Source organism: Ciona robusta, chromosome 3, assembly GCF_009617815.1.
Source record: "Ciona robusta chromosome 3, ASM961781v2".
Classification (NCBI taxonomy): Eukaryota; Metazoa; Chordata; class Ascidiacea; order Phlebobranchia; family Cionidae; genus Ciona; species Ciona robusta.
The window spans coordinates 5,896,035-5,919,123 of record NC_143237.1 but is presented as its reverse complement, the minus strand read 5'-3'; the positions used below and the strand labels follow the sequence as shown (position 1 = coordinate 5,919,123).

The 23,089-nt window shown below is 35.9% G+C and overlaps 6 protein-coding genes across 6 annotated transcripts; 4 read left to right on the top strand and 2 right to left on the bottom strand.

The window, feature by feature from the left end:
- The first annotated feature begins 152 nt into the window (after positions 1-152).
- LOC149738550 (uncharacterized) lies at positions 153-6,682 on the top strand. Its single transcript, XM_089874138.1, has 12 exons — positions 153-1,083; positions 1,151-1,330; positions 1,617-1,892; positions 2,164-2,408; positions 3,043-3,240; positions 3,311-3,402; positions 3,515-3,686; positions 4,093-4,236; positions 4,754-4,894; positions 4,971-4,994; positions 5,317-5,464; positions 5,740-6,682. Exons 1-12 carry the CDS (start codon positions 896-898, stop codon positions 5,864-5,866), a joined length of 1,935 nt encoding a protein of 644 aa, XP_089730264.1. The 5' UTR covers positions 153-895; the 3' UTR covers positions 5,867-6,682.
- Positions 6,683-6,822: 140 nt separating this feature from the next.
- On the top strand, positions 6,823-12,194 carry LOC149738548 (alpha-(1,3)-fucosyltransferase 7-like). Its single transcript, XM_089874154.1, has 4 exons — positions 6,823-7,340; positions 7,656-7,835; positions 8,416-8,644; positions 8,849-12,194. The coding sequence occupies exons 1-4, from the start codon at positions 7,153-7,155 to the stop codon at positions 9,422-9,424; spliced, it is 1,173 nt and encodes a 390-aa protein (XP_089730280.1). The 5' UTR covers positions 6,823-7,152; the 3' UTR covers positions 9,425-12,194.
- On the top strand, positions 10,988-12,194 carry LOC149738549 (vacuolar protein-sorting-associated protein 25-like). The gene has a single exon (XM_089874183.1). The coding sequence runs from the start codon at positions 10,988-10,990 to the stop codon at positions 11,516-11,518; it is 531 nt and encodes a 176-aa protein (XP_089730309.1). The 3' UTR covers positions 11,519-12,194.
- LOC149738547 (GMP synthase [glutamine-hydrolyzing]-like) lies at positions 11,813-18,490 on the top strand. Its single transcript, XM_089874135.1, has 12 exons — positions 11,813-11,950; positions 12,195-12,685; positions 13,000-13,122; positions 13,312-13,469; positions 13,710-13,880; positions 14,308-14,443; positions 14,763-14,967; positions 15,384-15,531; positions 15,850-15,960; positions 16,980-17,141; positions 17,467-17,577; positions 18,046-18,490. The coding sequence occupies exons 1-12, from the start codon at positions 11,859-11,861 to the stop codon at positions 18,295-18,297; spliced, it is 2,160 nt and encodes a 719-aa protein (XP_089730261.1). The 5' UTR covers positions 11,813-11,858; the 3' UTR covers positions 18,298-18,490.
- Positions 18,491-18,779: 289 nt separating this feature from the next.
- On the bottom strand, positions 18,780-21,748 carry LOC149738546 (uncharacterized). Its single transcript, XM_089874150.1, has 7 exons — positions 21,599-21,748; positions 21,147-21,365; positions 20,759-20,983; positions 20,345-20,648; positions 20,042-20,160; positions 19,460-19,654; positions 18,780-19,030 (listed from the first exon to the last, which is right to left on the bottom strand). Exons 1-7 carry the CDS (start codon positions 21,746-21,748, stop codon positions 18,860-18,862), a joined length of 1,383 nt encoding a protein of 460 aa, XP_089730276.1. The 3' UTR covers positions 18,780-18,859.
- A 57-nt stretch (positions 21,749-21,805) lies between these two features.
- On the bottom strand, positions 21,806-22,959 carry LOC149738545 (RNA-binding protein PNO1-like). The gene has a single exon (XM_089874180.1). It carries the CDS (start codon positions 22,821-22,823, stop codon positions 22,122-22,124), a length of 702 nt encoding a protein of 233 aa, XP_089730306.1. The 5' UTR covers positions 22,824-22,959; the 3' UTR covers positions 21,806-22,121.
- Positions 22,960-23,089: the final 130 nt, after the last annotated feature.

Below are 23,089 nucleotides of genomic sequence, written 5' to 3'. Positions count from 1 at the left end.
ACTGCTTTGTAAATACCCGAACCTTAATTATAAACTGCGACCGTTTTGACGTGCAAACTCTAACCGCTCTCTTTCTGTTGCGCATCCACACAAGACAGTTGAAGATTATTTGAAAACAATGCAATTTTACTTTTTCTTTTTTTTCTCTCCAGCTCAAATCGTCGAAGCTTAGAAAGTTGAAAATGGCTGCTCTGGTGCGCACCTAGACGGGCGTCAGAGGGAACTACCTTTTATATTGTAACTGACTGACCACCACACTTATATATAAACCACGATTCTAAAGCCGCGAAGAAGGGTTTTGTTATCGCTCACGATTAATTAGTTGGAAGTTATTGGGATAATGAGGATTAGGCTTGACCCTTCATTATCTCACTGTTGTTGATAGACAAAAGGTTCGCACACGAACAACTATATTTCTCAGAAATTAAACGACATAATCTTTTATGAAAATATTTCACGTTTTGTTTCAAATCGAGCATCATTTTAAGAGAGTTTTGTTGTGGTTACGTTGTCCAGAATGGCCAAACAGTACAACCACATATAACGTTTTAATACGAATTTTGTATTCGATTCGAATGACTGTTGGTAATTCGAAGTATTTACTTTAAGCTGTATATTTTTACGCACGACTGTTTGCCACGTGATTTCCGCAAACGTGAAGTTACTAGATATTGTTGATTTTCTTCGCAGTAAGACAACGTAGACACGGGTGTTGCTTATAAGTAACAACAAACGTTGTCACGCTAGTCAGTAAATACTGCATATAGAAGTGACATCTTTCGATTGCAGTGTTATATCGTGACAGATACCTTGGCGCGAATCAGTTTTAACCTCGTAGAATATATAGGTGGGAGCCGTGAGATTGAAGATTGGAGTTTAGCAACTGGATTTTACGATGTCCGAAAGCCGTGTCCCAGTGTATGACAGCGCGGAACTGCGCACGCTTCCCGACACTGCGGGTGTCATTGGCTACGGTAGCTTCGGAAGAGTTCGTCACTGCTTTCACAATAAGTTGGGCCATTCCGCAGTCAAATGCTTTCAAATTCAAGGCACTGCGAGGGATGCGCACCACACAAAGAAAATGTAAGTTTGATTGATATGAATAGATCCTCTGTTTGAATGGCCTCTTATACTGAAAGTTTTCACACAGCGTCTCCCACGAGGCCGAGATACTACAAAACGTCCATCATAGGAACATTGTTCAAGTCCAAGGCATTACTTTGTGGACAAACTGCTTTGGAATCATTATGGATTTTATAAACGGGGGAAATTTGGACGATTTTATTTTTAATCAAAACATATCAAAGATACCATGGGGTCTGCGAATACGGTTAGTTTTTTACTAAATTCTCGAAAACCTTTTTTAGGTTAAATCGGTCCGGAATACTACAACAGTAAAAACAGTGTTAGACACTGGTAAATTTCGTGAGCAAATTATATTATACACGGGTTCCATTACACACCGCATCAGCATGTTTTGTTTATCAAGCACCTATAAAATACCCCAATGTTTAAATAGATAAGAAAATCTGAAATTGATGCAGCCAACTATTTGTGTATTGGTTTAACGAGAGGGAGCGTTTTGATTACGTTTTAATTATAGCGTGTGTTTCAAGGCTCGTTAAGGAGACATGCGATGCTATTGCATTTCTACACTACTTCTCCCCAACCAAGGCGGTCGTCCATGGAGACCTAAAACCGCAAAACATTCTCCTCACGGGAGACCTGCACGCCAAAGTTGCCGATTTCGGTGCGTCCCAAATTGCCTTGTCTTCCGGTGCGGCCAGCACTGTACAAGGTAACTCTAACTACCAGCACACTGCGCTGTATTCGGCACCGGAATTTCTAGCAGACGTGACAACTCCTCGTACCACAGCTATGGACATTTACAGGTAACGAAAGCTCGGTGTGTTCGCCCGTTTATAGGTGTGATGCTACCTTTCATTACGTGATATTTACGTGTGGTGATTTGAAGGCTTTGCCCAACTCATTTCCTGCGTTTAGCGTTTGTTGTTGTGATGTGCAACACACATTCCGCATTGACCTTTGCTACCTCCACGTTGCGCCCAGACACATAGCGCTTTGGAGAAGGCACCCCCACACAGAATCTCTAACCGACATCTCCGGCGAATACACAAGTTTTAATTAAACTTCACCTCGCAGCCTGGCGATGATTATCTACGAGATAGTATCACGCCGACGGGTGTATCACGGCACTGGCGTCAATCTTTCGCTCATAATCTCCACCATTGTAACACGAAATCAACGACCCGACAAGAGACAGCTTGAAGAGATGAGGAGAGAGCTGAAGGGAAATTTCGAGGACCTCAGGCTCTTTATTCTCCTGGATGAGGTTATGCACAAATGTTGGTGCCAGGAGCCGTCGGAGAGACCGAGCATAGGAACAGGTATTCTAAACAATAACACAACTTGTCTCTTATATATATTTCGCTACGTCGACTTGTATACCATCACACCAAAATACCTGCCATAAAATTTAGCACAAGACAAAACAAGAGGTTGTTTGTAAATCTACACAGCAAGAAAGTATTTTAATGAAATGAACAGAGCTAGTTTCACAATGTAGAAATGCTAATTTACCATATAGCATCTTACATTCACGATTGACTTTAACCTTTATACGTTGATAACTTCCGGCGTCATGAGTCACTTAAACTAACGAAAAATCAGTTAAATTTGATGTGCTACTTCTTATTTAAGCTTAAAAATGTTGAAATATCTGTCTTTTCTCAATAAATGATGACCTAAATTTCTTGGACGTATATAGTAGGTTGGGGAAGATGGTGCACCTTTTCATTCTATTTTCTCATTTCATTTGGTAGTAAACAAAGAACATTCGATAAAATATATAACTGTATATCCTCACCCATCCGCCTTTGTTAATTGTTTAAAACACGATCAGGATAATTGGATATTATGGCCTAAACGTGTTCCGTCTTTCCCAGTCATACCATATATAATGCTTGCTTATACAAATGACAAACGGATATTTTTTTAACATAAACCACGATTCTTTTCTAGTCCGCGATGAAGTCGATGCTGAATATTCTTCCGTAAATACTGGAAAGTTACTCAAAGATATTGGAGACGTCTTAACACATGTGGGGGAAAACAAAGCACTCCCATCATCGAATAAATTCACATCTTCACTGAACTTGTTCTCGTTTCCCTTCGAAAAAGCAAACGACCGAAAATTCTCGGTGACGTCACAGATATCCGGTAAATTCTAGTTAAAACTAGTAACATAATGAATTTTTAAAGGTATAAGTTTTATTTTTTTTTGTTCCAGAACCTTCGATTATCATTTTCGTCGATACGGAACCAGAGTGCTGTCACGTTTTAAAATACAGAGTGCTTTCGCGCAAGTTTTCAAAACTACCGGTAACACAACGAGTTTAATATTAAAGTACACAGCTTTAAAACCCAATGCACCTGCAAATAAATTAAGTCTAAAATGATCAAAACAAAACTTGTTTCTTTTATTTTTTTGTAGAAATTAAACTTTGAGTGGCAAAATTCTACGTCAGTGACGCTGAACAACTGTGTCTATGTCATCACAGCAACTGCAATGTTTTGTTTGAACTTAAACGATAATGACGCGAGTTGGGAGGGGAAACCACCTATGCTGACACCCAGGTCACACACGGCTGCAAGTGTGTTGGACGGTAAGGTGACGATGTTAAGATTATTACGCATATTTACCACTTTACCACGTCTGTCTAGTAGGTTGGGGAAGATGGGACACCTTTATTACATAATATTTAAATATCCTGATCCTGTTTTTAACAATTAACAAAGATCTATGGAAGCCGTAAAGTTATGGTTTTATAATTCTTTGAATGTTCCATGTTTACTACCAAATGTGACCAGTGAATAGAATGAAAAGGTGTCCCATCTTCCCCCACCCTACTATACAATTAAATATAACTTTAAAAAAACTCTTCGTTGGCGTTATGTTATTTTTTTGTTGTTTTTAACGCATGTGAGTGGTATAACGAACACAATAGTGACAAGCAATGTCATTTAAACTAACCAATGCGGTTGCGGTTTAATGATACCATTTTTGACCAGGTAAAATATACGTGTTCGGAGGTATTGGTGGTGCATCAAAAATGGTAACAGCGGTTGAGTGCTATGACCCAGAGTCGAACACTTGGTGCTGCAGTGGTCATCTTAAACGCAAGAGATTTGGACACAGTGCAATGACCATAGGAGGTTAGTAAGTATAGACTTCTCAATCTCTAGTCTGAAAAATAAGAGTCCTATTACAAATCATTCAAACATTTTTTTTTAAATAAAAGTTGCATTTTACTTAAATGGTCTCCTGTCGTTGCCCACCATCTTATTGTAATTTTGAAACTGCTTATATAAGGTATAAAAATGAATGTAGCATATATTGTATAACCATAGTTTTAAGTGACATCGCTATGCTATAGTAGGTATAATAGGTTTGGTGATAGATGGGACTTCTTTTCATACTCGTTTCTCGGCCCATTTGGTGGGAAACAAAAAAAGACAATCAAAGAAATATAAAACCGTATCAAGATACTCCCATTAGACCTCCCAGAAGACCATTGTTACTTTTTTAAAATATGATCGGGATATTTGGATCTTATTAAAGGTGTCCCATCTTACCCCACAGTACTATATATTAAGATATTACGCTATTTTTTTATAAACTGTATTTAAAAAATGTTTGTTTATTTATAGAGAAGTAATTAAATGTTTGCAGGTTTTGTTTACGTGGTTGGAGGCGGCAATTCAGCGGTAGAACGATTCGATCCCATCGACGGTAGCGTTTGTGACGTCACTCGGACGCCACATAAAAACGGATTTGCCGCAGTATGTTGCGATGACGTCATATATGACATAGGTAGCTCGTACAAACTTAATTCATTGCTTGCTTTAGTTTACACAGTCTGATAATTCTGAAACATTTTTTATTTTAGGTCGGGAAATGGAAACGGTTCAAGGTAAGACGTAGGATTTTGTTAAATAGAATCAGGGTCATGTTTTTGTAACTTAGTGATTTTTGGTGCATTTTTATTTCATGCGTGTGAGATCCTTGTAAATTCTCTCTTGCACAAAATGACCCATGTCATAACGACCATCGATGCCCCGCCACAAGAAGATATAAGTTTTATTCATTTAACATGTTTCCGTCGAGGCAATCTATACATGTGTTCGTATAAACATCCATTCTGCAGTTTATAGTTGATTTCTAGGTACGCAGTCAAATTAAGTCGGTTTCTTTCAAATTAGACTCGGTTTTGACACTCTTTTTTCCTACAAAAGACAGTTCATCAAAGATTAAAGCTGTACGATATAGTATTGACTGCTACAGAACCCTGGAGAACAAGTGGCTCAAAGGAAAGAGCTTGGATACAAACCGATCGCAGGGGTTCGCCTGCGCACTCAACGGTCGGGTGTTCTTGGTTGGGGGGTAAGAATATAAGTTAAAAGACTAAAGTAAACTGAAAAGTGCATTTTAAATATTTCATATATAAGAGGGTGGGGGAGACGGGACACATTTCGCACATTATATCAAAATATCGTGTTTTAAAAAATAACAACGGTCTATGGTAGTCGTGAGGATAAGGTTTATAATTCTTTAAATGTTTTTATTTTTGTTTATCACCAAATGTGTCTATAAAACGAAAAATAAAACGAATTATTCACCGCTCTACTATATATAAAGTGCTGGAATGTTCGTGACAGGTGGGACCAAGTGACGTCATACCAATACATCGAGATGTACGAACCAGAAAGGGACGAATGGAGCACAGTTGCAAGCATGAACCATGGGTTTGTTCGAAGTGTGGCAGCAATGGAGATATCAAGCTAAACAATAATTTTGTAACGATGGGGCGAAAAGCTGCCTAGCTGCGTAACGAACGATTTTATCAATTAAGATAGAAGGACCCATATTTTCAGAGCTACATGACTTTCTCATCAACTGTATGGTAATTCGGTATATATATAGAGAAGAGGTTTTTCGCCACTTACGTGTCCAACAACAAAAGTCCTAATCAATCAACATGGCGAAGTGTTAGGATTTATTATTAACGCAATATTCGTAGCAAACGATAAAATTAATAAAAGCGCGTATATAGGGTAAATGCTTAACTGTTAAACCCAATAAAAGGCAACTTACAGTGGGTTTCAAATATAGTAGGGTGCGGGAAGATGGGACATCTTTAGCACATAATAACCAAATATCCTGATCGTGGTTTAAACAATTAACAACGGTCTATGGAAGTCGTGAGGATACGGTTCGATAAATATTTAAATTTTCTTTGTTTACTACCAAATGTGACGAGAAAAATAGAATGATAAGCTGTCGCATCTTCCCCCACTCTACTATACAAGAAAATTATGTGTAAACGCGAAAGTTACAGCAACTATGCACAACTTATATAGCGCCATACCATAGCCAAGTAGCATTTGAAACAGTTCTTTGTTGCACTGTACGAATTACAAAGCGCATTACAGTTATTATTAGTTATAAATGTATACTATGATGTTGCTGTCCCTTTGGGAAATGGATCTCTTAAACGGTTTCCTTATAATGTGACACCTGTTATTCGTTAATTGATCGTTCGCTTGTAGACGCTATCTGTTTAATATTATAAAGTAAAAGAAAACTACTCGTGCTAAGGTTTGAACTGTGTTCTGTGTTTTTTTGCATTGATCTATAGATCGTGTACAGGATAAGCGTATCACAGAACAACTTTTCTAGGAATTTTCTAGGACAAGCCATTTCCAGGAATTACTTTTGTGTGTAAGAACTAGTAATACTGTATAAAAGTAAGTTGTGCTGTGAGTCTTAGGGTATTCTGGAAATTATTATATCAATCAGAATTGGTTCTGACTAAGGGAATTCATTGGCTCAATGGATCTACGCACTGTAGGCGAATGCGTTATTCTTTGGCAACACAGAGCAATTTCTCAAATGCTGTAGAGTGTAAGCTATATGCATAAAAAACTCGGCATTGGGTGTGGGAAAGGTCCCCCCGTGTTATAAAGGCTGTCATTGCTTCTCCACGCGGGTTACAGAAGTTACATTCAATCAAATAAACATTAAGGTTTGAATTTTACTTACTTTTTCAGAGTTGGGAATCTAACTAAAATATGCATGGTACAAAATGTGACAGACCTAAGTTGTTTATGCTGTTCGCTGCTTTATCCCTAATAGGTTTGTTATGCACTCTATTTATGGCACAAGAGGAGATCAGGACAATTGTATATTATCTAGATCCTTTAGAAAATACAAAAGCATACGCTCAGAAGTACAAAGCAAGTCAACATTTCACTGAATCGTGAGTTATTCCGTTTTTATACTAGCATTGTATTACAAGACAATACTACAACTTACGAACGTTTCCCAATATCCACGCAAATTAGAAAATTGATCAAGCCACCAACTTTAGGAGCAATTTTTTTTTAGCAGACTGGTGTTTGCAGTATAGCATTGCAGTCTAATGTTTATGCTATGAACTACGTATTTTATTTAATTTTTAAACCTTTAAACGCAGTGTGTGAAATAAATCTTTTAATATTATAAAGATTGTCGTTACGAGAAAAATAGAAATCAGTTTTTAATCTAATATGAAGTGATATTCTATGTTTTACAGAAACCGTTCCTATATATTAATGTGGAGGCCCCCTTGGGGTATTGCTGACCAAGCAGTTCCTGAAGGTACAAGGATAGGTAACTGCACTCTTACTTTTGATAGAAGCATGTTGCCCAGAGCTGGTGCAGTTATATTCCATTACACAGATAACAGTATACCAATACCATGGCGATTGCACAGGTGTGTAAATGGAAAATGTTATTTACAAAGCAAAGTGTTTTGAGTTTGCCTGATAAAATATATAGAGTTGTCCAAAATCATAAACTCGTATAGCGCTATTAAATGTTAAAAGTATACTTGTGGCAGCTCACAGCCGCAAATTCAAAGTCAATATGTATGTAGGGTTGGAAAAGATCGAACATCTTTAGTATATACATAATATTCAACTATCCTGATTGTGTTTTAAACAACCAACAATGGTCTATACGGAAGTCGAAAGGTTATGGTTTTAAATTACTTCGATGTTCTTTGTTTACTACTAAATGGGACGAAAAAAGGAAAATGTGTTGTATTTTTTCCAGTACCCTACTTATACAACGGTTTTTAATTCGTCGTATATAGTCATTTTAAATCCTTTGTTTCAAAGGCAGAAATTTAAATACGACAAAACAAATAGGTTAAAATTTGTGGTCGGAGATTATAAATTCGGTAGAGTTAATTTTTTTAAAGCTTTGTTTGCAGATTCAAATTGACGGAACATAAACATACATTAGATTCTTCGACACGAGTTTATATTTTTTAAGAAAATACTTCTTCTCAGAGATATAGGTCAGTACTTCGTTTTCTACTCGATTGAAAGTCCGTCGTTCATGTTGAATGTTGAAAGAAAAACATTCCAAAATTTGGACAATTTCTTTAATTTTACCATGAATTACAAAGAGAGTTCCGAGGTATTTTATCCTTACCTGACATCACGTGACGCAAAAGAAATATTCGGACGTGGGAAGGAATTCGTCGACACGATAATGAAAAGAGAAAAGAAATTAGCTGTAGGTGTATTTATTTATTATATTTACAAAATAACAATATTGGGCGTACGGTAAGATAATGCTGACCGCCGTATTTATCTTCACTTTGTCGAAAATGCTGTAGGTATTTTTTTTTGGTTTTATTATCCAAGAACACACACGTCCACAATATTAATAGCATTAAAAAATCTATTTTTTTAAAGAAAATCCTATTTTTTTAAACAGCTTTGGGTTGTCAGCAATTGTAAAGCTCTCAGAGGTTCGAAGATAAGAATGAAGTATTCAAATGAAATGGTGGCAGCAGGAATGCAAATCGACAGATACGGTAACTGTTTTGGCAACAGACGAGAATACGATAGACTGCAGCAAGAAAATCTACCGTTTTATAAATTTTACCTTTCATTTGAAAATGCTGAGCACTGCAAAGACTACATTACTGAGAAGTTTTGGGCTAGAGGAATATTAGATGGGCGAGTTCCTGTAGTTTGGGGACCTTCAAAAGCTGATGTGACGCGACTGGCCCCACCGGGATCATTTATACATGCTGATGACTTTAAAAGTCCAGCTGAGCTGGCAAAATACTTGATGGTACTTGATAAAAATGATACTGTTTATCGGGAGTATTTTGCATGGGTTGAAAAACCATCAGGGGCTTGGAAAGAAAGGCTTTTGAAACTGTATTCTAAAACGAGAGAAGAACTCCTGTGCGACATAGTAATGGAACATAAAATTAACAAAGTAATTCCATCAATATATGATGATCTTTATAAGGATGAGGCGAAAAGCTGTCTGGCTGCATAGCGAACGATTTTATCGTACTATTATATCATACATATGTGCGTGTATTTAGCTATCTACGTATAAACGTATTTTTCAAAATGTTACAACATACTTTAAGTGTTTTGTTTCAATGACACAAATCAAATTAGATAATAAATTGTTTGTTTTGTTTGCAAATGCTAAACAATAGTACTCTCTTAGATAGTACTGTGGCTAAAGGTTCAAACTTAAATGACAAGAGAGCTAGCTGAAATAAACGGGCTCGTCTCGGTAAACAATTCTTTGTAAAGAAGATGTGTAAATACGCAGTGTTCAACTCTGGGACCGAGTGATGAATTGTAAACTTTCACCACCTTGCTGTTGCTTAAACTTGCTGTTTCATAAACCGTTTTTGTAAATTTTGACAAAGTTAATTACGTGGCGATTATACAATTTAAGAAGTTCAAAATAATCATATATACAGTAGGGTGAGAGAATATGGGACAGTTTTTAAGTGTAAGCAATTATGTAAGGTGGGAAATTTGTTTTAAACTCGTCCCCTTTAATACGGTATGGTGTGTTGCCTTTGCGCCAATTATTGCGCCTTTTTCCCATTTAACATTTTCTTATGTATTTGTGCCTTTTTCCCATTTAACATTTTCTTATGTATTTGTGCCTTTTTCCCATTTAACAATAAAACTTATATATTTTCGGGTGGCGGAGCAACGATAGCACGGATGTTCTGTTTCACACACGTATATGTAATAGACCTCGTATTGCATTTGTCCCGACCTAGCGTTGGCGCATGCTCAATAGCACCTAGTCCAAATTCACGGGTCGAAACAAATATATTACAGCACCAACTTACGAGTTACTGATTGTATGTGACTTTGTGAGTGATTATTTGTTCGGGCATCATTTGTTTTTGATGTTGTAAAGTTGGCTATGATGTCACTGATAATTTAGGTAACCCTTACTGGGTTGGGGCACCTGTCGTTTTTATAAGTGCCTTGCCTAGGGAAACGCACGCTCACAATGGTAGCAAAATAAAACGTAACAGCTCTAACCAATGGAATAGTGGCAGGTGGCTAAAACATATCTATGTGACGTACCCATTCACTAGTGTTTTGCTCTTTTGTTATTATTGGGTATACACACCAAAGTGAACTTTGATACACATGGCATAAGACGGCGCCATGGACATAAATAGACTGATTAGGTTAAATATTAAACAATAAATATATTTTAGGATTCTTTGCGGGGTTGCAGTAACTTGTAGCTAGTGTACTCTCAGCACGAATACCCCGTTATAAATTTCTTCTTATTTAAGATACTGTATTTGTGACGTCATTGAACACTTAGCAATTTCCGATCTCAATTTAGCTAGTTTATTGAAAGCATAGCATCGGTAAAGAAAGGGTTAGTTTTTCAAACAAACAACCTGTGTTATATTATCATTACAATACTTGTTATATGTATATCAAACTTTACCTTTCTGTATAGTCGTATATATGCTGATTACTTAGTGTTAACTTAGATAGTATAGATCCTACAAATCTTCTAAATTTGTTGTTTAAATATTGTTAGTAGGATTACATCTGAGAAATGGGAACTACTAGCAACTTTAAATGGCCATGGCAGTACGATTTCCCACCTTTTTTTACAATGCAAAAAAACGCGGACACCAGATTTAAACAAACAGAAGCATGGTGCTCACTCATCCTAGACTACTATAACCACCACAAATTATTTCGACTTCGTGTCACAGATGTCCTTGCTTCACCACTCTTTTACAACAAGGCGATTGACCGCAGGTTAACTAAGCCTGATGTCATGGAGATTCTTTCTATTCTTCATAAAAAAGGCAACATTGAATGGGAGGACAAAGAAAAAACAGTCTGTAAAGTGTTTTGGAAGACACCTGCACAGTGGTCAGACATTATCTTTAAATGGGTAAATCAGAGTGGACTTAACAACACAGTTTGCACTCTACATGAAATTACAAATGGTCCTCATTCTTCTGATCAAGAGTTTTACGCACTTGATGATCAAATTCTTATGCAAGCAATTCAAATTTTGCAAGCGTCTGGCAAAGCTGAATTAATGGGAACTGAGGGAGTAAAATTTTTCACCTAACCCGGGCAAAAAATTAGACGATCACATTTAACAATCTGTAGGATGTTGTTCAGTAGGTCTATTATATCTTGTGAACGCAAGGGTGGTGCTAAAAATGCTAAATTAATGCCATTTAACTGCTTAAAATCTTTCTCAAAACAAATGTATTTTGATAATTGGTGTTAAGCAACATATTCTGCAATATATCTACATACGCAGAGTCTATCTTGTGAACTATTTCTTTATATGCTTAATATTGTCTTCACTTGCCTTTGTATCTGTGTTTGCATTGCAGAAATGTTGTGAAATATTTTTGAAAGTGCTAATTTGTGGGGATTAAAATGGTTTTAATTTCAAAGAAATGTTTTTGGGGGACAAGGGGCGAGCAATGGCCAATCAAGAGTATGGTTCAAAAATAATCAATTCGTTTGTGCACAGATTTTTAAAAAAAAGGTGGTGACGATAATTGATTTTTTATTGTTTTTAACACTTTATAAGTATTTAATAATTTCACACCAATTTATTAAAGTTCATACATGCATTTTCCAAGTTGAAAGTTTTAATTATAATAAAGAAATTTTATGTTATAATGAAAAGTATCAAGTTATATTTTGGTTAGTTTTGTGTATATATGAATTGTACTTTACTGTTATATATCCTTTGTCTTAATTTTCTGCAATATTTTTTCATATCATAGGAATGTTTTCTGGTTCCTTTTAAGTAGTCATCTTCGTTGCAATATGTCGAATGAAGTCGTTGTTATACTTGATGCTGGATCACAGTATGGAAAGATCATTGACCGCAGAGTCCGAGAGCTTAACGTGCTCACAGATCTTCTTCCTTTGCAAACGAGCGCCTCTGCTATAAAGGAGATAGGATGCAAATGCATCATCATCTCTGGAGGACCTTCCTCTGTTCACCAGGGAGAAGCGCCGGAGTTTGACTCTGAGATTTTCAACCTTGGTCTGCCAGTGCTGGGTATTTGCTATGGCATGCAACTGATTAACCAAGTCTTTGGTGGTACTGTGGCAACCACTGAGTTCAGAGAGGATGGTCAGTTCGAAACTGAACTTGATAAAAGTTGTGCGTTGTTTAAAGGTCTTGATGTGTCATGTCAAACTGTTCTGCTTACTCATGGTGACTCGGTACAAACAGTTGCGAAAGATTTCTCGGTGGTTGGTAAATCAGGTAAGAGTTAAGATTTTAGATTGCCTGTAACATACTATTTGGCTAGTAGTACTGCTGTATTCATTTCTTCTACATTTATCTATAATATTGTTTAAAATGACTTCTCTACCTACCTATTTATGCACCTATAATGTTATAAAATGGCACAATCTTTGATACATTGTTTTCATTAAATGTTATTCTATTTTCGGATTTAAATTGTTGGTTATCAATACTGTGTAACGATTATTTACGCTATTTTATAGCATAACTAAAAAGTTTGTACAGTATTCTTGCATAGCCTATCATGTTTAAATCCACAACACATATTGCAGATGCTTTAGTTACTGCCATTGCTAATAAAGCAAAAAATATCTATGGTGTTCAATTTCACCCCGAAGTAGACCTCACTGTTTGTGGAAAACAAGTCATGAAGAATTTTCTTTATGATATTTCAGGTAATAATGATATAGCTTGAAATTCAAATTACTGATACTTTTTTAATTTAATTATTATCTTTTACCAGATATATTGATATGCAAATATGCATTTAAATTTCAGGTAAAAATTAGCAAATGGTTAAAACAATTTATGCGATTTTTGAAATAAATAAATTTGGAAATAAAATTTAGCACTCCAATTTTTAGGTTTAAAAGGTAACTACACTGTGACTAGTAGAGAAGAGGCATGCATACAACAAATTAAGACAACTATTGGGAAATCCAAGGTTTTGGTTCTTGTGAGTGGTGGTGTGGATTCTACAGTGCTTGCCACACTATGCTACAAAGCATTAGATGCAACGCAGGTAAGTGTGACATCACCTTACTTTGATATGCAGCCATTTTTATTTTTTATATTACATGATGTGGGAAATGTGAAACTATTTTGGTCAATTATGTCCTGCCATTCAAACCTGTATCCTTTTTTAGACAGCAAATTTGACTTATATTTGTAAAAACTGACACACATTTCTTATCTACCATCTTAACATGTGTGGGTTCCGTGTAAATTAAAATATCTTTAATTTTCATAACTTAATTTGCAGGTGGTTGCGATCCATGTGGATAACGGTTTCATGCGAAAAAATGAGTCTCAAGAAGTTCTGAAAGCTTTGAAGTTGGTTAATGTTGATGTTAAGCTCGTGAATGCTGCCAATACATTCTACAACAGCACAACCACTCTGTATGTGAAACATGCAAAGCATAAGGAGAGAAAGGTGGGATATATTAATAGGTCTAGTGATATCCCAGATAACCGTGTTGTTTGTCTATTGCAGCTGACTATTATTTCTGACTATTATACTGACATGTTCATATAAATTGTTACTGCTACACTTACATAAGCTGACAGTCATTTGACTCATTTTACAGAGGTATCTTGGTAATTAACTAACTCTCGCCTAAATCCAATATTTTCTGCCTTCCTAATTTAGAATTAATTGGGTTATAAGTGCTTGGAAATAGCTAAGAATAAAATTAAAATATATATATAATATGTATATTATATATATATACTTTAAGTTATAGATTGATATATAAGTCTAAAGTCTCCCATTTTACCAGTGTCAATGACCATGTGGCACTATGCTGCACTATTAGTACATTGTTTGTAATCATGCATTAGAAAAATATTTTCACATTCAGGTCAACAGTCGAGTTCTGTGTCAAACTCTTTATCCTGAAGAAAAACGTAAAATTATCGGAGATACGTTCATGAACATTGTTGACAGTGAAGCTCATGCGCTCGGACTTACCATTGATGACTGTTTCCTTGCACAAGGTAATACATTACAATTTATGAGTGTTTATTTAGTTTATTGAATAGTGGCTGTATATTCATTTTAGCCTTTATATAACAATTTTGCCAGTCCAAGAGTACAGTGTTATATGAATAACAAAAAGGTTATGCTATAGCTATAGAATGTCCATGAAAGGACAATAACGATATGTGATAAAATCTATATCATGTTGATGTTATTCAAAAAAATTTGACTGTTAACGGTTAAGACCTATAGAAATAAAGTAGCACTATCATGAAGATAACTCTAATCTATGTCAAGCAATTGTAGACTTTCTAAAAGGTAAATTTTCCAACTTAGGAACTCTGCGACCTGACCTGATAGAATCCGCGTCGAAACTTGTCAGTTCAAATGCAGATGCGATCAAAACCCATCACAACGATACAGAACTTGTTCGGGCTCTCAGAGCAAGAGGAAGAGTCCTCGAACCTCTTCGTGATTTCCACAAAGATGAAGTCCGGATGCTGGGGAGACGATTGGGACTTCCGGAGGATCTGCTAATGAGGTGAGTGAAATAAAGAGTAAAAAGATTGTTTTTGTTCGATCATGTTTGTTACTACTATCAGTTAAAAAAGTAGGCCTGTACAAAGATTATCAAAGTTTAGACTGGTAGTTGTGACATACTACTAATGTGTTGCTTAGCAGTACGTGTTTTCACATCTTTACATTGTACAGTAGGATGTGGGAAGATAGGACACATTCAGTACATAATACATAAATGTCTATATATCATGTTTTAAACAACTAGCAACAGGCAGTTGGATATGGGGGTCGTTGGGATACAGTTTATAATTCTTTGAATGTTCTTTGTTTACTACCAAATTGAATAAGAAAATACAATGTTTAGGGGTCCCATCTTCCCCCAGCCTACATTACGATTAAATGATACCTGATCAAAGTGATCATTACTGTTACTTGCAGGCAACCATTCCCGGGACCTGGTTTAGCAATTCGTGTGTTGTGCGCAGAAGAACCTTTCTTGTGTCCTGAATTCTCACACACACAGACTGTTCTTAGACTTTTAGCTGCTTATAGCAATTCTATTAATAAACCACATGCTCTGCTTCAGGTAAGAATTTAAGGTCCAGTTCTAAATTAAATTTTATTAATTACTAAAAAACCCAAATGGTTTCATTCACAACACACTCTGTTGTATAGGGAAGAAGAGGCGGACAAAATTTATTTTCCTATGAGAGATATATTTTTATCTTGACATTTCTCGGCCATGCACATTGGAACATATAACCAAGTGGTGCATTCGAGATAGTGATCCAAAATCAGTTTTATTAGTGTATATATATCTGAGCTCTCGCCAGCTTTAGTTTGCCAATTTTTGCCCCAGCCTTTATGTTTTATTTAAATTAAACCAATCTGTGGTTTGCTTCAGAAAATCCATGCAATCATATCAAGTGAACAAGAACGTGAGAAATTACAAAAATACACTGACCGCTTCCCGATGAAAGCTGTATTACTGCCAATTAAAAGTGTTGGAGTGCAGGTAATGGTATTTCTATTGATGTACCAATGAGCATTTTGTATATAGCAATACCAGAAAAGTGTTCTAAATTTTGCGAGCATAAATATTTGCTGACGAAAAGTGATACCAAAAATAATTAGGTACGAAAACAAATAAAGAATTATATGACAGAATGCTACCCTTTCGTATCCTAAAGGTGGCTGTACACAGTATCAGGCATGCGAATTCGCTTGCGAAGTCGTATGCAAACCCATTACCGAGTTCCGCATGCGGCAGCGAAATCCGGACAAAACAGACGAATTCCGGATACTGTGTACAGCCACCTTTAGGTGGCAAATAACTTCCTTTGAGGGTTTACAGGAATATAAATAAGAACACCCATCTGCCCTTATGAAATAAATACTTTTCTCTATATGGATGAGGTCTGTGGCTTGCTGGGATTTGGGTCACAGTTTGGCCATTACCCTTGACCTAAAAACCCATTAGTACAACATTTCTTAAACTAGGGCAAATGGTAAATGAGCTACCAATCAAAATCCACATCAGTTGACGGGTTAGACAATTTATGCCAATTTGTAGTACCTTACCAGACATCTAACGACTCGTTGTCAAAAAGGCAAAAACCTAACGCATCCACCACTTTAAATATAACTGATGTAATTAGTTGTTTTTACTTTTTAATAAATGACACTATATTAAATATTTATATATATGGATGAGGTCTAAGGTTTGCTGGGATTTGGGTCACAGTTTGGCCATTATTCTTGACCTAAAACTGGGCCAAATGGTAAATGAGCTACCAATCAAAATCCACATCAGTTGATGGGACAGACAACTCATTGCCAAAAAGCTCCTGCATCTGCCGCATTAAATACAACCCATGTAATTAGTTGTTTTTCGCTTATTAATAAATGAGCACCATAATACTTATTGGGGAATGGGGTAAATCTAATAAGCATCTTTTTGAAAAAGGTAAAGCATACAAAATTTTTTAAGAACCACTGAATTAGAACCAGTGAACCACTGTTCATTACATACAGGGTGATGGTCGAACTTACAGTTACGTTGTTGGCTTGTCGTCTCCCGATCCTAAACCAGATTGGGAAGCTTTGTTCTTCATGGCAAAAACGATTCCCCGCATTTGTCACAATGTTAATCGAATTACCTACATATTTGGCAACGTGGTTAGTGAACAGATACAGGTATGTGTTTTATGAAGTATTGATTTTAATGTATATTAAACTATGTAATCTGTAATTGCTGCTTTGTTTTAATGATACAGCTATACAGTTTCATCCTTCGTATATTACATGGCCTTTAAAACTGTGTAGCATGCTATAAAACTCATTAACTGATAACAATTTATGAAAAAGTTTCAACTTAGTTTTAAAATGTTCAAAAATTGTAACTAGGCTTGCTATATTGATAAAGAAAAACTAAGTGTATATAATATTTAGAGTCCAATGGCAAGTAACAAACTATTTTAGATTACGTATATGTGTATTACTAAACACTCTTTTAATCCAGGATATTACACCAACTGTATTGTCATTCAATGTCCTGTCAACATTACGTCAATGTGATCATGTTGCTCATTCTGTATTGGTGAAACGCAACTTGGTCAAATCGATAAGCCAGGTAATAATTAGTAAGCCAATACATATTTCTGTTCAAACTTGCTGGAAATTGTTATCGATGGCACGGTTATTTTATTGAGATATTATTTTCCAAGGCCTGAATAGCAATTAATATCTCTATCCTACAGTAACGTGGATAACAGATTGGATTTTTTTGTTTTGGTTTCAGAACATTTTTAAGGCCCGGTCCTCAGCCATAACTTCCAAACCTTTTCGTGGCCTGTTTTTAAGTGTACACTAGTCCACTACACTGGTGTTTCTTTAACTTAATCCCAGAATCAACTTACCAATTTAGAAGTTAAGCAATCTTGGGTTTAGTTAGTACTTAAATGGTAACTGGGCCAGCTCTAGCATAAAAAAGTCTTGTGCTAGTCAATAGCTTAAGAACTAACCTATACAGAGTCCTGATGTCGCATTTAAACTGAATGTACATTTTTCGCATTCAAACTGAATATACATTTGTTCACAGATGCCTGTTGTTTTGCTTCCACTTCATTTTGATCGCAACATGCTCTTCCGTGGACCTTCATGCCAGAGATCAGTCGTCATTCGTCCGTTTATCACCAATGACTTCATGACCGGCCTCGCTGCTTATCCAGGAACACACATCCCAGAAGATGCTGTGCTGGAGATTGCAACCTCCATCAAGAAGGTTCCAGGTATCTCAAGAGTCCTGTATGATCTTACCTCCAAACCACCCGGCACGACCGAATGGGAGTGACAACTAAAAGCGGACAATAGGACCACATAAAGAAACATGTTAAAAATTAATTAAGGAAACTGATTTTACCCATCTTCTTTCTATGCTGCTTGGTTACCTTTTAATGCCCTGATTCCTATAGTAAAGCAATGTCATTTGTATTTGTTCTCCTTTTAATTTCCTGATTACTATAGTAAAGCTTACAGCAATGTCATTTGCGTTTGTTCAATGTCGTGTTAAGATATAATAGGGTGGGGAAAGATGGGTACTAAACAAATAACATTCAAAGAAATATAAATCCCTATCCTTGCAACTAACATATACCAATGGTAATTGTTTAAAACAGGATCAGGATATTAAAAGCTAAAGGTGTCCCATCTTCCCCCACCATACTATATAATACGGAATATGCAGAATAACTTTGATAAAGAAGATACACCACCAAGCTGAGGATATGAAAATCAAAGTTACAATAAATAATTATCAATAAAATATACAATATATTCCTATTTGCAACATCGTAATTTAACATTTATTGCACTGTGGTCAGATACAAAAATAAATTGGAAACAAAATCAGCAATCTAGGGTCCAGGATAATCCATGGGATCATGTGTAGCATGTAGTTGGACCATATCAGGCATGGAACTTGCAGATGCTTCGTTGTCGCGTAAACCTTCACTAACTCTCTCCTTGCCAGCAACTCGTAAAATGGCAACAGCGTCTGGGTGCTTGTCAATGACACTTGCACCAATCTACAAGAAAAGAAAATATAAAGATATTATTTCAGCTGTATTCTGTAATTATCCTGTTTTTTTATGTACGTGTGTGTTAATAGTCAGATCTGTTTCACCTTTAAATTTAACTATCTTTTGCTTTATAGCAGCCAATTCTGAAATATTATTTACCCAGGATTTTAATGTGTTGCAAGCAATTGATTACTTCATGGTAAAAATCAATTAAAAAAAGGGTTTATTGCAAATGTGTTTTCAACACTGTGTACACTGGTAAAGGCATTTCCTAAAAAAAAATATTATTTACCCAGAATTCCAATGTGTTGCAAGAAATTGATTACTTTATGGAAAAAATCGTTAAAAAATGCCCCCTTTTTAGTATGTGTGTGTGCAACACTGGTAAAGGAACTTCCAAAACTATTTTTAATCCCAAAATCTAAACAACATCACCTCGTCTTCCTCCTCATCATCCAGCACAGGTTCATCACCAACTCCCCAAACCTCGAGTGCATCGATGTTGAACGTATCTTCACTTGATAACTGAGGACTCGCATACGTCGTGCACTTCGGTTTGGCTTTACTGTGACCTTTGCCGAAGTCTGAACTCAACCACAAGCCAAAGTAATCATGCTGGCCACCCATACCCTACCACGTATGTTGGGCAAGGTTAGTGATCTGTTAGTTAACTGCTACCATTGTGGGCGCATGTGTCCTTTGGCAAGACACTTAACAGAAACTACTCCTTCAACCCAATAGTCCCTAATGGGTTGTTCAAATTATTGGCTACAATACACATAAGAAAAAAAAATAATCACCTACATTAATATACTTGGTCTTAAGCTGGCACGAAGTGTATGAAACAAAACACCCGTGTTTAACGACTGTCATTTTTTAGCCATGTGAGTTACATTCGTTCATTTGATAAATATGACAAACTCAGATATTTCCTGCTGCAGTTCCATTTTTTTTCCGATTGTGTATTTTTACAAGCAAATCTAAATTTGTTAACAACTGTGTTATTGGTAAAATTACCAGTCCATTTGGCATAGTTTCTTGGCCAATATTGAGATATGCATAGTGATCATTGTAAGTGGTTGTGTTGAAAGTTTCAAGCTCTGGTTTCACAGTGAACAGGAATGAAGCTGCAGTGCCTGGTGTAGCAAACATTGGTTATGTATTGTAAGGGGCAATATTCCAAAATATGACCAAAAATGTAGAAAACGAAATTATAAACTGTTTGTTGAATATTTTAATGCTTTTATTAAATAATATTTTAGTACTGTACAGTATAAATGTGCAATTTCTGAGATTTGATTAGACAAAACAGACTGTTACCTTGAAACTTAGAGCTGTAAACAAGACTAGAAGAAACATAACCACCAAAGATGTTTCCTGCTGCCTCTCTTACAACAATAACAACCGGGCCTTTGTTCAAAATCTCAGCGCAAAGTTTAGAAAAGCTCTCCCCCTGGAAACTTGTTGAGAAAAGAAATCTCCATTTGTGCTGTTGTGGCAGTGGAAGGTTTCCGTTTAGAAACAAAACATCAGATGCTCCCAATATACTTGATTCGGGGGCAATGTTAAACTTTGCAGGAATCTCCAATTCAGGAAGCAATACTGGAACAGATCCCTTAAGTTCCTAAGAAATAAAGATTTTTTTCTATAGTATGATCCTATGTAATATCTTGGTTAAGAATTAAAACACAAGCTTTATTTATAACATACAGTTTACAAAAAACTCTCATTTACCTGATTCACGAACGATGTCTTGCCAAAAAACACATTCTGACATGCATGTAACAACAGTTCAACCAACACAGGTGATTCTTCAAACAGTTTCTGCAATTTAACCATATCTAGATGCTCAGGGGTGTTCAAAGTCAGTTTTCTGAACAATCTCTCATTTGATTCAGTTGCAATCCCAAATCTTTTAATTGCATCATGATCAATGCATTGCAATGCTTCTTCACAAAACTGTAAAAAGACTGTGATAAAGTTTTACATGAAAAATTGTGTTTATTTTCCAATTCAATGTAAATACGTTTTAACTGTAATTATGTAAAAACTGTTGCCATCTCCTGTCTTTTCGTTTTTTTTTTGTATTATTAAATGATTGAGTAATTGAGTTACCACTTACCAATTTTAGATCAGATAACGGCAAATCATCTTCGCATGGACTTAGCATCTGATAAACAAACTCAATTATCTGAGATTGTCCACCTTTTGTGATCTTTGCTACTTCATTCATCAAAGCTACACCGCAGTCATTTTCCGCAGTAGCGATAGCACAGTGTGTACTTAGAAACGATATCAACTGATCCGTTCGACTCGGTGTAAAAAAATTTAATAGATGAATCTGTCACAGAAGTTAAAATAAAAATTTAGAAGGTGCAATACATCATCCATAGCTTTGATTTTTTCGATTTAATAAATGCATAACAGTATTTTTCATATTTGGTGAATCTTATCTTCAAAATATTTCAAGGGATAATTGAACAAAACACTGTTAGCCTGTTGTAATAGACAAACAATGCACTATTTTTTCTTTGTATAGGATTTGCTACACAGCCCGCTTTGCTTTTCGGTTACCTTTAAATTTTCCAAGTAAACTTTAATGTTTTGAGGTTTATCATCAATGACACACAAAATCTTCTTCAGCTGAGTCACTTCGGCAGAAGAAAGTAAATCCAAATATTCATTTTCATTATCGCACTGTGATTTGGTTTCAGTTTGCCCCATTGTGGATAAGCTTAGCAGTTGGCCCAGATCATTATACACACTAAATGAATCTAAGAACTAGTTATGAAAACAAATTGTTTAAAGGCAGGTACACGATGTCATTTATCTGTTTTTTTTGAAACCGTATCTTGTTATATTATAACAATTATTTGCTATAATGCGTGAATATAAGAAGGAAAATTCAAGTTCAAATTTTAACTTCAGTGCGAATTATTTAAACAAGAGCAGCAAGTCAAAATGTATGGGGTAATGTAAACCCTATGGAAGTATTGATATTTGCACCAGATTAAACAAAACATGTTAAACCTAAACAAAAAACCACATAGCAAAAATTCTTTCAAGATTATTCTATTCAAATCTTTGTTTTCGATTGTTAAAATCTTTCAGCACTTCGACTTGCTACTGCTCTCATGTTCCCGTACACCTTTGATGGCGGACTGCCAAGAATTAAATTACAAATAGCGGTTCGTGCGAGTCGGATATTTTGATAGGAACCTAAAATATGGATGTGCGTATCAGCGAGCACAATTCTTGTTTTTGTAACGTTCTCAATCGTAAACTTGGTTCTTCCACCAGATCCAGCCACGCGCCCAATTGCTCGTGACAAATGATCTCCTTTCAATCTTTTCACATCAGTAACTTGAAACGATTCCAAAAACAGCTCGTCCAATCGTACAAGAGCAAGAGCATCTTCCACAGAGAATCCCAGCACAAATGCTTTCACAAAATCTGCTGCACGCTGTAGAGACCCGATGTCAGTGGTCTCCGGACTTGTTTGTATTTCCACATTTCTCGTCTTGAGATTAAACCGAATCTGTAGCCTCAGGTTTTCAACTACAGGTGTAAAGATCTTCATCCAGTTTTCTTTTAATGGAGTGTAGCGATTTGCAGGAACTGGTACCTTGCGCAAGCTAGCTTTTCCAGAGATTAATTTCTCTCCACTTATGCTTGGGAAATGTGGCCTTTTGCTGCCATATGTTTCCATTGCTGCAACTTTCATTTTCCGTTTGCGTGACTGTACAACTGTAAAAGTATCATTTTTCTTCCCACTTTCATTTGAGTCCTTAATATCCATACTTAGAGTAGTTTATAGTTTCTTTAAATTGTGACGCTTTTTTTAAACAGTAGTTGTTAGTTTGCAATCCCCATACAATACATGCAAAATATCTAATTCAATTATCCTGCCATAACAATACGTAAAGAAGAAATAGATTAGAAATTGTGATACTATAATCTTACTTTAATTACAACGCACACCTTGGTCAGTTTAACGTGAACTGCATATCCTACATCTCCTTAGTTCAATAATATACGATTCAGTGTTCTAGTACAATACAAAAA